Source organism: Mauremys mutica, chromosome 7 (assembly GCF_020497125.1).
Source record: "Mauremys mutica isolate MM-2020 ecotype Southern chromosome 7, ASM2049712v1, whole genome shotgun sequence".
NCBI lineage: Eukaryota > Metazoa > Chordata > Testudines > Geoemydidae > Mauremys > Mauremys mutica.
The window spans coordinates 20,787,671-20,803,553 of NC_059078.1; the positions used below are offsets into that span (position 1 = coordinate 20,787,671).

General features: G+C 47.0%; 1 protein-coding gene across 4 annotated transcripts in view; it reads left to right on the forward strand.

Moving 5' to 3' along the window:
- The first annotated feature begins 316 nt into the window (after positions 1-316).
- The window catches only part of SLC41A3 (solute carrier family 41 member 3), a 35,643-nt gene continuing 20,076 nt past the window's right edge, over positions 317-15,883 (forward strand). Inside the window, exons 1-2 of one of the 4 annotated variants that reach the window (XM_045024801.1) lie at positions 317-560; positions 3,397-3,713. In XM_045024801.1, coding sequence (XP_044880736.1) covers positions 3,423-3,713 — 291 coding nt within the window. In that variant the 5' untranslated portion in view covers positions 317-560; positions 3,397-3,422. Of the gene's footprint in view, positions 561-3,396; positions 3,714-7,064; positions 9,271-9,310; positions 9,526-15,883 lie in introns of those variants that run through there. The other 3 variants (XM_045024802.1, XM_045024804.1, XM_045024803.1) reach the window with 3 other exon arrangements.

The window sequence follows — 15,883 nt, forward strand, 5'->3', positions numbered from 1 at the left end:
CTCATTGCAGACAGTGGAAGAGGGGTCTGGGGCCGATGTGCACTGCAGGGTAGCAGCAGTCAGTGAGGAAGTTGCTCAGAAGTTCGGGGGTGGGGGCTCATACTGGATTGCAGGCGCTACCCGTGCCATGGCCGGCCTTGATGGCTGCAGGCGGGCCAGCGGCACCACCGCAGCTTGCACCAGTTGTGGCAAAGCAGAGGCTATAATTGCAACGTGCACGCTGCATGCAGGCCTGCGGCAGCGGCGCTGGGACCGGGCCTCCCTTGCCCCGTGCCTGTCACTCCCCGCCCGCCGCTCGGCAGGGGCGGGGCAGGGCCTTTCCCAGCCGCTGCCGCTTTCTTTGCCGCTCTCCCCGCCGCGGCGCTTCCTGCTGCAACGCGCCCGTCGGGCGGCGGCGGAGCCCGGGCTCCAGCTCCCGCCGCTGCGGCGAGCCCGGCTCCAGCTGTGGCGCCCTCGCCTGCCTCCTTCATTTGCATATTGTGCAGCTGCGCGATGCCCCCCTCTTCGCGGGGCGAGAGCTGGGTAGAGGCCTGCCCTGGTAGGGGAGGACAAAGAGCCTGGTGAGTGCCTGAAACGGGGGGGGGGCGTGCTGGGTCAGGGTGCTCCCTCCCCCCGCCGCTTGCTCAGGGGCACTGGAACTAGGGGTGCTGGCTCCCGCACCCCCTGGCTTGAAGTGGTTTCCATCATATCCAGGGTTTACAGTTTGGTTCAATTGATCTCAGCAGCCCCACCCTACAAATTGTTCCAATGCCCTGGCTCCAGCTGTTTTCTACAGCTGTATTTCCTACCCCTTCGCTGTGTGTACCCTCCTCCCACACAGTTTTCTCTGGGCTGCAATGCTTTGGGCCAGTGGTTCTCAACCTATTTACCGTTGTGGGCCACCTCCAATACGATCTGTATGGACCTGAGGATGTCCAATGGGCTGCAGCTGTGTGCTGATTGGGCCGCAGGTTAAAAACCACTGCTTTGGTCTAATCAGATTTGATGGGTTCAGCATGGGTCCTGGGCGGTGTTGGTGGCCTGCAGTACACAGGGGATCAGACTAGAGTGGTCCCCAAACTGGGGGAGAAACATCTGGGGTGTGTGGCGGGGTCTGGATCAGCTCCCATGGGGGATGGGGAGGGAGCGCTACCCAGTCCCACTCTGCCCCCAGCTCTGCTATGGCCCCCGGCCCCAACTCCGGCCTCAGCTCAAGCCCCCACTCCTGGTCCCCGCTCCCAGCCACAGCCCCGCTCCTGGCCATGGCTCCGCCCCTGGCCCCGGGGGTTTAGGGGGGAAGCACGGACACATTCCATTACTGGTAAGGGGAAGTATGAGAGGAAAAGTTTGGGCACCACTGGACTAGATGGTCTGGTCTTCCAAGGCATCTGGCCTTAAACTCTGTGACTCTCCAGATGTTTGCCAAGCTGAGAGGAGAGTTGAGTGCTACCTGGACTAGAGGAATTGAGGGTTAGGATGCATCTGTCTGAGGCCTGCATCCCATGCATTCGGTCCACAGCTCTCTGAACTGCAGATCACGAAACATCAACCATCCAGAGACCAGGTACTGGATCAGACCAGTGGGATTGGGAGTCAGTTCTCCGTAGCCTCTGTAATGAGCCTGCCAACATGGGGGCCAGTTAGTGCCAATTTTGATATGGCCACGTGACCAAGGAGCAGGCTGAGACCAGTCTATTTCACAGAGCCATCAAATAAATGTCACATTGCACTATTATCTGCCACTAATATGGCACCGTGGTTAGGCATGGTAGATGCTTTGCAGACAGATATGACCTTGAGCAGGGCTGTCCTTAGGCATAGGCAGCTGTGTAGGGCATCCTAAAATTAGGGCACCAAATTGCCCCAATTTTCACGGTGCCCTAGGCAGCTGCATGCTGCATACGTGGAAGCCCTGGCGACCAGCCCTATCCCTCGGTCGGCCCCCCCGCAAGGGGCAGGGCCGTCCCTAGGGGGTGTGGGGCCCCAGACAACTCCCTCCCCCCTGCCTCTTACCCTTCCCCCCCCCCGCCTCTGGCCTGCCCCCATTCCGCCTCTTCCCCCAGCAACCCCACACTCACTGGCAGTGGCGGGAAGCAGAGCAACCCGGCCCCAGCCCGCTCTACTCCTCCAGCTCCCATCCACGGTGCTCCGCTTCCCGCCGCCGGTGAGTGCGGGGAAAGGATCAACCCCTCCCCCCGCACTCACCAGCGGCGGGAAGCGAGAGACGCGGCCCCAGCCCGCTCCGCTTCCCTTGCTCTGGCCCCAGCCATGTGCTCCGGTTGGGGAAAGGACTGCCCCGGGCTCTCACCGGCGGCGGGAAGCAGAGCGCCGCGGCTGGGAGCTGGCAGAGTAGAGCGAGCTGGGGCTAAACTGCTCCGCTTCCTGCCACTGCTGGTGAGTGGGGGATCCCTTCCCCCGAGCGACACAGCTGGGGCCGGGGCGAGGGAAGCGGAGCGGGCTGCTCCCAGCCCCTTGCTAATCCCCGGGCCGCTCTGGGCCCCCCAAAAGTGCCCCCCCCCACAGCTCCTGCCTCCCAGACCCGGGGGGGGGGCGGGGAGAGGCTGCGGAGGGGCTGCATATGGCACCCAAATGTCTAGGGATGGCCCTGACCTTGAGGTCCCCATATTTGTATGTGTTAGGATAGGTGTGAAAGAATGGTATAATGGAGATCTGACACATGGTCAAATAAATATCAGCTCATCAGCTAGTGAGTGACTCCGTGCTGTAACATACGTTTGTACTGTACTGCCCCCCAGAGCTGGCGCTAGGTATAATCAGACTAAACAATTGCTTAGGGCCCTGAGCAGGTCAAGGGCCCCCATATTAATTATTAGTATATGTTGTGTGGGCGGGGGAACCTCAAAATACTCCTGCTTAGGGCCTCCAAGGGGCTAGCATTGGCACTGCTGCCCCCTACTGGATATAATATGTCAGTTTCCTATACCAGGTAAGGTCCTGAGCCTACAAATTGCTGAGTCTACCTCTGAGTCCCCCTCACATAATAATTGGGAAACTCACGGAGTGTGGGAAGCAGGCACATCCATGACCACTGCCCCGGATTGCAGTCTCCTTGGCGAGTGCCTGGCCTTTTACTGCGTGAGTGCTAGAATGCATGGCAGCAGGAGTGGCATGACCCCATGCCAGTGCGGGGACATGGGATTATGGAGAGGAAAACCAGTGGCCTGGAATGAGAGGCTAGATGAAAGTCTAAGGACTGATACTTGGATCAGCTAGTAATCTGTGCCACTGCTTGGAGGAGTAGGTGGCATTTTGCCCTAAAGCTGATGGGAAGGAGGTAACTGTGGTTGAATACAAAGGGCACCTCTCTCTCGCTCTCAAAAAAAAACAAACCCACCTAATGGGATTCTCCCTTTTATCACCTCTCACTTTGGCCTGTTTCTTGTCTTGCATCTTTAGAAAGCCATTGATTTGCAAGGATCAAGATGAAAGAGGAGGAAGCTCGGCAGCGGAGGAAGGAAGGCAGGCCGAAAAATGGGGAGCAATCCAGGCACAAAGCAAAGAGCAAGGGTAAACACAAAGACAGCAGACTTGGCAGCCGGGAAGCAGAGGATGTCCCTTTGGTCTCACAGCAGAAGCAGCCAGCCGAGGGGAAAGGGCCCATGGCAAAGCTGCAGGACGAATCGGCCATTGCAATTGGCCTGCAGGTGCTCCTGCCGTACCTGTTAGCAGGGCTTGGCATGGTCTTGGCTGGGATGGTTTTGGACTATGTTCAGGTAAGGGTAAAAAGCTCTTCCGTATGAGTGTGTGTGGTGTGCTGTTACCAGGCTTCAGAGGTCCTGCCTTTTCTCCCTTCCTGGATCTGTACAAGTGAAAGGGTTACAGCAGGTTGGGTGGATATGAGAGAGAAGATCTCTCTTCATTTTGGATGTTCATTTCCTTCCCCACCCCCAAATTTAAACCAGCATTACACAGCTACTTTTGCAGTGCTCTGGCTATCTCTAGGTGAGGCCTGTGGAATGTCTTCTCCTGCAGATCCCTTGGAGACTAAAAGCATCACTATGGTGCTTCCAAGCCCCAGAGCTCCCTAGTGCTCTTCTTAGTGCCAAATGAAACCTGCTGAAACCAAGTTGCTCTCCATGTTTGTTTCTAACGCTTTCTAATGAATCACTTGGGTTGCTTTCCAGCCTGTGTAACATGTTTTCTGTGATAGGCATTACTTAAAGTCTAAGTTCTGATTAGACTAAGAACTGATTGTAGGCAATTTACATGTAGAGTTACAGTTCATGTCCGTAGTACAATCAAGAGGTAACAATGTGTTACTAATGGGTAATGCTTTTTCAGATTTGCATTCCTATTTTTGCTCCCTGTGTATTTGACTAGCAAGCTATCAGGTCAGCGTGCCCCTTTGTTATCTGATATGGTGACACTGAAAGCCCCATGCTGGTATTGACCATTTTCAAAAAGTTGGAGTTATTTCTCTTCAGCCCCTCAATTACTCTTGTGGTGTAAGGAGATCAGCTAGGACCTGCAGAAGCAAAGGAAATTGCCTCTTAAGACTGGCGCAGTATCCTTAATTCACCAATTGATACCAGATACTGCAGTACACATTATCCACTCTTGTAAGAACCTTCCTAGAACAGAAGATGCTATGTGTCAGTAGCTCAGCAGAAGGCCTCTTAATTTAGAAAGACCTTCCTGATCCCGGCTTTGTCTCCCCCTTAATGGAGTTTTAACATATAGAGGGTTTGGTTTGGTTTTTAATTTTTAATCTCTCTATTTTGATTTTTTCCCTTTTTTATTAATAACTGATGTTTAATATAAATTACCTTTTTATCTAATGTTCACACAAATGCTTTACAAATCATGTATACAGTGGCGGGTAAAGTGTTTCCTGAAAAGCGGTCACTTCTGGGGAAGCACGTGCCACTTGTTAAACAGTTGCACAGCAACGTCACTCTGTAGTTTAGAACAGGAAGTGAAATACTCCCCCTCTCCAACAGAAATTACAAACAATTAATTAGATAGTACCCTTCCCTCTCATGCCAAGTTCCTAACCAGTCAGGGGAGAAATCAACCCAGTGGAAGCTCACTGGTGGAAAGACAAGCGCTCCAGCTGCTAGCACTTGGAGTCCCCCTCCCCACGGACAGACTCACTGCTGCTTGACTCTTCCTCCCTTTTCTGCCTCCCCACCAGCGTAACCTATCCCAAACCACCTGTTGCTGCTGCTGCTGCTGAATGAATAGGAACTCAGCATTTCCCTGGTGCTCCTTTCTGGCCTCCTCACTGTTCACTCGTGGTCTTCCTGCTCCCAGTCCACCTGGATGTAAACGCTCCCTCCTCTCCTTTTTGTCGCTGCTCAAATAGAGGAAGGGAGATAAATACATTACAAATGAAATTGAAATGATTTGCCCCAAACTGGCAGTGAACTAGCAGTACCAGTACTGTTCTTATTCCTGGACCCCATTGGTGCTTAACAACCCTGCCCTCCAGTGATCTAAACACGGAGGACAGGAAGGTGGCCAGCCACAGTGGTATTAACAACACTGTTGGGGACAGCTCGTGCTACCACATCCTGCAGCCACGATAAGTCGCATCCAAACAAAATGTGTTTAAAATCTTGTTCTTTGGCATTTTGTGTCTTTCCCTGTCCTCCTCTGAGTGCTTCTGATTTTCTTTTGAAAGTTATTCATTAGAGGCCCCGGTCAGGGGGGTAAGAGCCCCACTGTGTTAGGTGCTGTCTAGGCATATAACCAGAAATGGTTTTCTGCCCCAAAGAACTTTAGTGTAAACAAAATATTGCCTTGTGGGACAGTTTGTGCTGGAAGGGGTGAGGCTCTGGATATATGACTCTATCAGAGGTTCCTTAAGTGTACAATAAAAAAAGCCAGTGTGCAAACATGGGCTGCCTAAGTTAACCTGCCTGGTGATTTGCCAGTTGAATGCTCTTTATTGTGCTTGCTTAGTAATGGAGCGTGACAGAGAGTGATAAACTCATTCACCCCAGCTTGCCAAAGCTTTAATATAGGAGATACTAGCTATGATGTCACTTTATGGCACCTGGGTCTTTCAAACAATCTGATAGTTTCCTTATGCTAATGCTTTTGCCTATGAACAAGCGATTCACAATGTACAGTGACTTTTTAGGACTGTGTATATTGATTATCTGCATCATGCATGCAAACCCCTGAAATCCTGAGGTTGCTGCCTAGACCCAGTCCTGCATTCGTTACTCAGTTGACCTCAGACTTCTGCGTGGAACCAGAGCTTCATCCTATTACCTTGAAATTGTTGGTGGGAAGAAGCAGACTGGGTCATAAAACCCATTTTGTAGGCATTAGAGAGAGCTTCTCTGTTCAGTCTCCCCTGTTCCCATCCCTTTGAGCTCTCCTCCAGCAGGGAGGATTGACATGACTGCCCTTCTTTGCTTCTTGACAGCCACCATGTGCTGCTATTGATGGAGTCCCAAATCCCACTGGCTTTGAGGATACTGCCTCCCTGCATTGCTCCTGGTCATCATCTCTGGGAGCAGCAAAGGACTGAGTCAGGAATCTGGAGTCAGGGCTTTTGCTTTGTGGACTGTAACACTTACCTGGAGATCCTTGTGAAGCCAAACCCTATAGACTTGATAATTGTGTGTGTATTTGTGTGAATTTAGGGCTGGGGAAGGTATCCACACTCCCAGCCAGTGTGCTTAGCGCTGGGAGACAAATACTAGTTCAGAGTCCATGGCCCATGTGTCCTTAAATCTCCTTGCTGAGAATGCCTGTTCAGAGGCCAGCTAATGCCAAATATAGTAAAGAGGGTTTTTCAATGTTGATTTTGAATGCTAGGAACTGGACTGAGACAAGCAAACTCTTTGCATTGGCCACCAAACAGCCAGCAATTTCTATCACTACTGACTGGCTGGATTTAAACCAGCAACTGATCAGTGAAAGGCTCAGTATCCAATTTCTAATACCTCAGGCTGTCCAAACTCCCTTTCATTACAAATAACTTATATAGAACCTTTTGACTCCAAGACCCTAACATGCCATCCAAATTATTACAGAGAAGGATGAGTATAAAGTGAAGATTTAAAAAACCAGACTTTTTAAATTGAAATCAGATTATTTAAATTAAATTGTATTTTTAAAAAAACATTTTAAAATAATTTTGAAATTTAAATATTATCTATTAAAATCATTTAAATTAAATACAAAAAAGTGCATTCAATAGTACATATTTGGTGCCAACTTTGAAAGAAAGAAAGCCACTGAATTGGTGGCAGCCACTAGCTAAGCACATGGGAGTAGAGGAGTTATGTATTTAAGCCAGCTTTTGACTGCAGAGAGAATATTTTCTTCATTTCAGTGTATTCAACTAGTTCAGTTCAGTGACTAGTTCATTCAAAATTTAGAAGCCAATTAGGAGTTGAAAAAGCAGGAAAGCTTGTTATTTTCTCTTCCAATTTACGAATAGAAACTAGGTGTGAGAGGATGAGATCTACTAGTTCTAAAATCTTGAAGGACACAGCGATCAGAAATAATCGGTTCAATTCACTAACTGCAGATAATACTTCATAAACAGGTTAGTTTTAAATGCAAAATATGTTTTGATAAACTTTTTGGTATGCTTTTTTTCCCCTTTTGTTTCCAGCACATTTATTTAATTAAAACAAGTAAAATGCAGTTTTTTAGCATTTTAATTGAATTTGCATTTCCATCCAAATAGGACTTGACACAAATCACAAGTAAAATAAAGTTAATCACCAGACAGTGAATAAGAAATGAATCATTTGCCATTTTCAAAAATTATAAAAATGAAGAATCTGAATAATTGTACGTTAAGCTATATAATGTATACAGCTATAGTGTACCCTCCTGGTTAGTAGAAAGAAGCACCAAATTTAGAGTAAAGGCTATATTTAGTTGCAAATCAACATGGTTTAATAGTTATCAACCTGTGAGAATCAACGTTTCTTCAGGAAAATAACTGAAAAGTACAAATTCAAAACATGATGAAAATTGATGATTTAAATCAGGGTTTCCTATTTGCTGATTTAAATTAATCCATCCTGTCACAGAGGATCCCTGACAAAACTCCTTCCAAGTTCCATTAACGCCCCCACCCCCAAGTTTGGATAAGTTTGGATCTGGATTTGAGCTTTATAGTTTAGGCCCATCTCTACAAAGAATGATACAAATTTACTAGCATAAATGGGCGCAACCACACTGAAGTCAATGGGCGTATGCCAGTGACTTTGGCCATATATCTTTAAGCAGGAAGCACTGAGGTGAAGCCACCTCTGGGGTGGAACGCAAGAGCTATTCAGCAGCATGCAGCAATGCTGCACTAAGCTTTAGGACAGGAAGTGAAAGAGCATATAGTAACTATTGGAAACTTTTCCCTTCTTTCCCCATGGTCTAGTGAGATTCTAGAGCTACCTTAAATAAGCTCTTGCTGTGACTTTTATCTTGGTCTTTGCAAGGTAGCTGAAAGTTGACGTGATGACAGCAGATAAGGGTATTCTCTTTGAAGCTCATTGGTTGGTTCTGTGGAATTTTTTTAAGTCAGTCATTCAGCGATACAGCTGACATAAGCTGATTATTCCTTCCTGAGCTTGTACACCACAGACGAGACTGGAGAGGGGGGGAGCGAAAAGGGGGTCAGGCGGGGCAAACGTTCTCTCACAGCCAGTGCAGCTTTGCTGCCTTTCCCGATGGGAGCTGGGTAATAGCCGGGGTTGTAACAGGCGTGGACTCCTGCTCTCAGCGACCTTGAGAGAAACCAAATGAAAACCTGGATATTAATTGCCCCACCCCTTAGCCTTGGAACGGTGAGAAAAGTTCAATGCCCCACATGGTGGGGCTACTTCAGCACCAGCTTATATATTAAACCATTGTATCAAAGGCAAGCCATGTTTTGCGAAGAAATGTAACCAGAGGAGAAAGGACACCTGTGCCTTTGAGAACACTGAGGGATTCCTGCGTGGCCTGTCACTCTTTGCGCAGGGACTCTTATGCCGTAGCCTGAGGAGCAGGTCTTTCTGGTTTTCGCTGAGCTGGGGGAAGCTGGAGCAGGGGTGGGAACATCAGTATTTATCCACAAACATCTCAGCAATCTTCCTTTCTTCTCTTTTAAATTCTTCTGGATGTAACATGGAGAAAGAGCTTCCATGAGGCTCCTCGCAGTCTGAGCTCAACCAAGTCAAGCTGATTTTGGAAGATAAGCTTGCTGTGGTCCTCTGGAAGGGAGAAGGAGAAGAGGAAACTAAAGGACTGTGGCTTCACTGCTAGGTTGGGGAGAAGCGTCTTCAAACTGTGGAGCAAGCAGCTGGGCATGTGATGCGTGTGAGTTCCTGGCTTTTTTTTGTGCTCTGCCTGTTGAATATGGGTTAATAGCATTTGACCATGGTGGTCACTCAGCTACAATTGGAGCTGTGCTTCCATGGGAAGAAACTGAGAGGTTTCACCTGCAAGCTGACCAGGTCGGCTAATGGATTTCTCCCAGAGACGTCCTTCTCCATTGTCTCCCAGATCTTCGTGCCATTCCTCTTGGCCGGTTTGGGCATGGTGGCTGCTGGCCTGTTGATGGATCTTGTTCAAGTACGTATGTGCGATTAAGCAGCTTAGTAGCAAGGGGCTGGTTTGCCTGGGTGACCTTGCAATATGCATTTGTAATTTGTGTGTCTAGTAAGCATGATTGCCACTGGGTCCTGCCCAAGCTAAAGAGCATCCTCTTTGTGTCAATATCTAGGAACCACTCTTCTTAAGTCAGGGTGTTTGGCTTTGTATTTAGGGATGGGCGGCTGGACAGACAGTACCCTAGGTACAGTAGAGGAAGAGTTCCTCCCATTCTGTGTCCAGCCACACACTTTGGGGCAACTTGTATGAAACTGCACCAGGCCACAGTACTGGGATCAAACAAATGCGACAGCATATTCATCTATTGTACGATATTCATTCTGTCCCCCGGAGATCACCAATGAGAGAGTTCCAGGTCAGAGCTGTGGTTCACATGTTCACATTTTGAAGCAAGTTTATCATTTCAGTTCTTGGATACTAGAGGTTATTTTCATTGATTATTCTTTAATCTTGAAGGCACTCAGCTATCCTGGTGATAGGCACAGAATAAGAAATAACCAGACTAGAATCTAAACATTTCTGGGCCAGATTCTGATCCCATTTTCTTGGGTGTAAATTCATCATAACTCCCTCTGACTTCAGTGGAGTTATGCTGGATTTACACTACTGTGCCCGAGATCAGAATCTGGCCCATCTAGTTTTCCTTTGTACTGGTGGCACAAATAGAAACTCAACATTTGATCTTGTTTGGGTACCTGATGTGGGTGGATTTGCAAATCAAAATGTTGGCACAACTTCTGCTGCTTTCAGACTGTGTCCCACTGTTATCTACGGTGCTCAAAAGCAAGCTGGAGTTCATAGGATTCTCTGGCACTTGTACCCCAGCAGGAGCCAAGTATGGGCACTGCTTTATTTTGGGGGTGGGAGGTCTTGCTCTGTCACTTGGCTAAGGAAAATAATGGTGGAAAGAACGAATTGATTCAAGGGAATATGATGTGAGGAGCAGCAAAGGAAGAATGGCTAACTGTTGCTGTACTGTGCCTAACAACCTGCCTGTGCTCTGCTCCAAGGCACAGACCTACCTTTTAGTTTTACCGGAGCTCCTCTCCTTAACCATCTCCCCTGTGCTATATAAAAATATGAAAAATCCACACCCCTGAGCGATGCATTTAAGCTGACCTAAGTCCCTATATAAGCACTAGGGAAAATTCTTTTGTCGACCTACCTACCACCTTCAAGGACGTGGATTATGTGCACCGACAGGATAGCTTCTCCTGTCGGCGTAGGGAGTCTCTAAACAGAAGTACTGCAGCTGAGCTGCTACAGCATTTTAAATGTAAACATTCCCTTAACGTAGAATGCATCCTTTGGATTTGCTGGAAAGCAAGGCCATGTTCAAGAACATTGCTGTACCTTTCTCTCTGTCTAGGTAGAAAATATGACACGTATTTGACGCACACATTCCAACATATTGTACATGTGATATAAATACCAGACTCTGTATTTAATATATACTTAATTTATTTACACATTAGGATCTTGGAAATTTGCACAGGATGGTGCCGTGCATTAAGCAAAATAATGGGGGAAAGTTTCTAAGTTAATAGGAAAAGGAACCATTGGACAGTGGAATTGACTCCCAGAGGAGGTGGCTAAGGCATCATTGCTGCTAAGAATCAAAAATAGCTTAGAGGAGACCGTTTCTGCAATAGATGGCAGTATTTCTGACCCGAAGCATTCAGAAATCATGAGTTGGACCCTAAAACATCATTAGATGACTTAAAAATAATGAGATTTCAAAAAATAATATGTTTGGGGTGCTTTTTATTTGCGTTCTGGTCTTTGAGCCAGCAAGATTCATGTTTTCTAGCTTTTCTTAATAACCATGAGGACTAGAAATTTACTTCCTTTTTAAACAGGCTGAGATTTTGATGTATTCATGTGACCCCAAGAGCTGTGGTCTTAAGGAAAATACCACAAGACTTGCCATGAAATTGTGAGAGTTGATAACATTGAGATTCACGGACCCCAGCGGCCCTTTCTAGCTCTCATAACTCTGACTCTGTGCCCCGCCCTTTAGCAGGAGACAGTCTGACACTCAGAAATCTGTTTTAAAGGATTTCCAGTTACTGCAACAAAGTACTTCCCAGCATCCCCTTATTTACCCTTGTTCGAGAGATGTGAACACACACAGACATTACCACCTCGATAATGGAAGTGGATGGTGTGTAGTGACTTTACTTACAGTGCTCTTGTTTCGCCAAAGAGCAGCAGAGTGGCTCTGTGCTGGAAGCTTGGACTGGCTATATATAATTTTCAGGGCCCTACCTTGCTGTAAAGGGGCATGCAGAGGGCATGTGCCTCCTTCTCTGGTCCTACTGCCAAAAGATTGAGAGGTGAGTTGCCACTCCACTCCATGGATTATAAGTCTGCATGGAACCCCCAAAAGCACAGAGCCGCAAGCAGTTGCTTAACAGGGTACATTCACACAGCAAGTGGTGGCTCGTGGCAGCGAGTCTCAGAGCCGCGTCTAGTGTTACAGGGCTAAAAACAGCTGTGTAGACGTTGCAGTTCAGGCTGTGAAGCCTACCCTGTCCCTCGGCTTCAGGGCCCGTGCCTGACTGTGTACACAGCTACTTTTAGTGCCATAGCATGAGCCCAAGTCTGTAGACCCGGACTCTGAGACTTGCTGTTGCGGGCTGCCCCTTGCTGTGTAGACATACCCAGAGAGTCTTACCACTGATTGCAATGGAGAAAGGATTTCACTGCCAATATTTTGCAAGCTGTGAATGAGTGAGGGGAAGAAGGAAGGCAGGTGGAAAGTAAATGCCTCTGTATTGTGGCTGCAAGCACCTCCGATTTACTTGGCTTCCTACAGAAGCCATGGGGATGGGAACTGCACCAAGCGATGCTTTCTATTTTTGGCTGCTCTTCGAGATAACTCCTTTATTCCACTTTGCAAGCTTAGCCAGGGAGAGAGGCCACACTGTGTCCTCTGAGCATCAGCTGATCCATGGTGATAACAGGTTGGGAGAGGAAGTTGCCAGATGCACTCCATGGGTCTTTTGAGATGATAGAAAAGCAGATACAGTCAAATGAACAGCTCCCAAATCAGAGGCTAATACACCAGCAAAAAAACTATAGTAAAAGCAACTGCTTTTTGAACTGCATCCCATTTGCTTTACCAGGTTACCAGCTAAGTAGTAGCAGCGGGACAGAGGAATTAAAACGTGTAGGCAAGGGAGAAATGAACTGTTCTCAGTTCGAATTTGAAATCGACTGTAGAGTCAATGAGACCTGTTTTGTACTCTGTCACCCCATTGTACATTTCCTGGAATTGTGCACCTGCCTGTTTCAGGGCTGCAGTTGGCACAATGACGGGTTCCGAATGTTAAATGATAGCACATCTGAGATGTATGCAAAGTAATCTATTTGTACTTTAATTTAAACAGATAGAATTTGTATTGAGGGCCAGATCTTCAGCTGTGCTTGACACAACTAGAGGGGCTGGGAAGGTGGAGGTAAGTCAGCTTTATGCATCCCCAGTGAGTAGCCTCAAGGCTGCTCTAGGATGCCCTGACTGGTAGCAGCCCCTCAGAGTCTGTTCCTCCCTCTGGGGATAACCAGAATGGCTTAGTGCTCTAGTCATGCCCATGATGTGCTCCCTGAACTGTGGCTGGAGTATGGCTTAGAACTGCTCTGGCTAGACACCTCCACCTACCCCACAGGAATTCCCAGCCAACTTGTTGAACTGGCTTCCAGATGGCTTTGCACTGCTAGAGAAGCACAAACCTTGCAGACCACAGGTCGGTATCTGGACCACTATGTTCCATTAATGTGAGGAATCAAGTTTGATCCAGGAGGATTACATTTCAAGCATGAAAATTCAGGAATAAAGCTTCTCTTTCATCCTCAGTGAGATGCTGTCCAGATTATAGCCATATGTGTGAAGTATTTTTCATCTTTTGTTGCTTGTAGTACATGAGATTGTTAGCACTGACAGGGATTTTTATAAAATTATTTGCTTTATGCAATGTATTATGTTTAAGTTTTTCTGCTTGGATTAGTTTGGACAGTGAAATGCAGGAGGTCAGTTTTATTTTGGGTTTCTCATGAGTTTCGCTTCCTAGTTTCGTGACATTAACACAGTGTAGGTTTCCGATACTGCAGGGCATGTTCACGTTCCTCCTAAACCTGTTTTCACTTCACTTGGAGTTGATGGGGAGGGAGGAATCATGAAGATGTTACTATTCTTAGACTCATTCCTGAAGTCTTTATTCAGGCATCTCCCTTCCTCCCCCCGCCCCTCCACACACTTGGGCTGCAGTCCTGACCTGCTGCACCCATCTGTTGTTCCAGACCGACTGCCCAATCCGGCTCTGCTAATGCACCTCAGTCCTGACCTGCTGCGCCACCCAGTATTCCAGCACAGCACAGGCCAGCTCATTTCAGTTTTGATCTGTCCCCAGTGCAGATGTGAAGGGCCCCTGCCCTGCTTTTGGTCCTGTACCCCTTTGTAACGCCACAGAATCTAGCTGGAGTATTCCACCTGGGAAGCTGTCGTTGCTGAGGACTGTTCCTCTATATCAGTGGTTTTCGATCTTTTTTCATTTGCGGACCCCTAAAAAATTTCAAGTGAAGGTGCGAACCCCTTTGGAAATCTTAGACATAGTCTGCGGATGCCCAGGGGTCCGCAGACCACAGGTTGAAAACCACTGCTCTGTGTTAAAACTGGCCTCGATCTTTGTGTTTCATTCAGTTTAGATTGTAAACTCTTTGTTCCGGTTATATAGCAGCCTGCACAAGGGGGGCTAGCCCAGGATGGGGCTCCAGGCACTACTGCAGTACAAATAATAATCATTAATACTGCCCTTGGATTCCTGGCACGTTACCAAGGAGACTCTCTAATGGGGGGGAAATGAAGTGACCTGAATATTGTTTTCCTTTTTTTCATTTTTAATTAATTGTCCATTGTCCCACAAAGTAATTCATATAAAAGATACAATATGTAAAACGAAGCATTGCCAGTCATGCAAGGCACTCCATTAACTTAGCCTGCTGTGGCTTGAAGCCTGCAAGATCCATACAGGAATCTGAAGAATACAGTAGAAACTCAAGAACGTATTGGTATGACAAAACCATGCTCCTTAAAGTTGGCCTGCAAAAGAAATTAAACTCTTGTGTTTCTGTCCTTTTTTGGCTTCTTTTTATGTATAAAACCTGGAAGCTTCGGGGAGGGAGGGTGGCGGGAGGTAAAGTTATTCCTATTTTTTTTTTGTTTTTTTTACAGTAAGAAGATCAAGTCTGGTCTTCATGTTTTTTCTGGAAGACTCACTGGAAGGATCAAATGTGTACTGGAGGGAAGCTTTCTTAGCCCTTAAAGATTCAAACATCCCTCCACCTCTTTAATTAACAAAGATCTCTTTTTTCCCAAATGTGTTCCAAGTGTTTGAGTTAGGTATTGACAAAATCAAACAAAAGTTAAAGACTTTCAGGTAGTATGACTAGTATGCCTTTCCCCTCACATGTTAGCTCTTAACATCCTGTAGCTTATTTTTCCAGGTCGTCATTGCAGAATAATCAGAAGCGATGTTTTGCCCACCACTTCCTCACTTGTGAGTGTTTATTAAATTAGGTCTATCTGTGGCCTGATTTTTCCAAGGTGCTGAATACCTGCAGCACCCAGTGTCTTCAGCTGGATTAACGTCTGCTGAGATGCCAGGCCACTGACGTCCGTACAATGGTGTAAGTGGGAGATACATCCACTTATGCCAGGAGTAAATTTGATCCTTGTATTCCTAACTGGCTCCATTGGGCAACAGAGCACTTGGAAGCGACGTTAGGAGGCACTTCGATAGTCCACCTCACAGTTTATCCCAGAATCAAATTTTCCACAGTAATTGACAAGGGGTCTTGCTGCAGCGCTGGGATCAGTTTCAGAATAGCTCTGCAGACTTCAGAAACGTCTAAGCTTGTCTGGTGTGTCATTTCTCTCTGCTAGGATCTCCTCTGGGTATAGCATGACTCCTTACCTCCTGAATATACAGTAGTTCAGTGCATGGCCAGACGTTATCTTTGAAGGTACCATATTCAAATAAGTCACACAGTATTTCTGCATTAGTCACTGAAGCCACAGTAGAATCTCAGAGTTATGAACACCTCGGGAATAGAGGCTGTTCGTAACTCTGAACAAAACAAAATGTTCTGGTTGTTCTTTTTAAAAGTTTGCAACTGAATATTGACTTAATACAGCTTTGAAATTTTACTATGCAGAAGAAAAATACTGCTTTCCCTTTTATTTTTTTTAGTACTTTACGTTTAACAGAGTACTGTATCTGCTTTTCTTTCTTGTCTCTGCTACTGCCTGATTGGATACTTC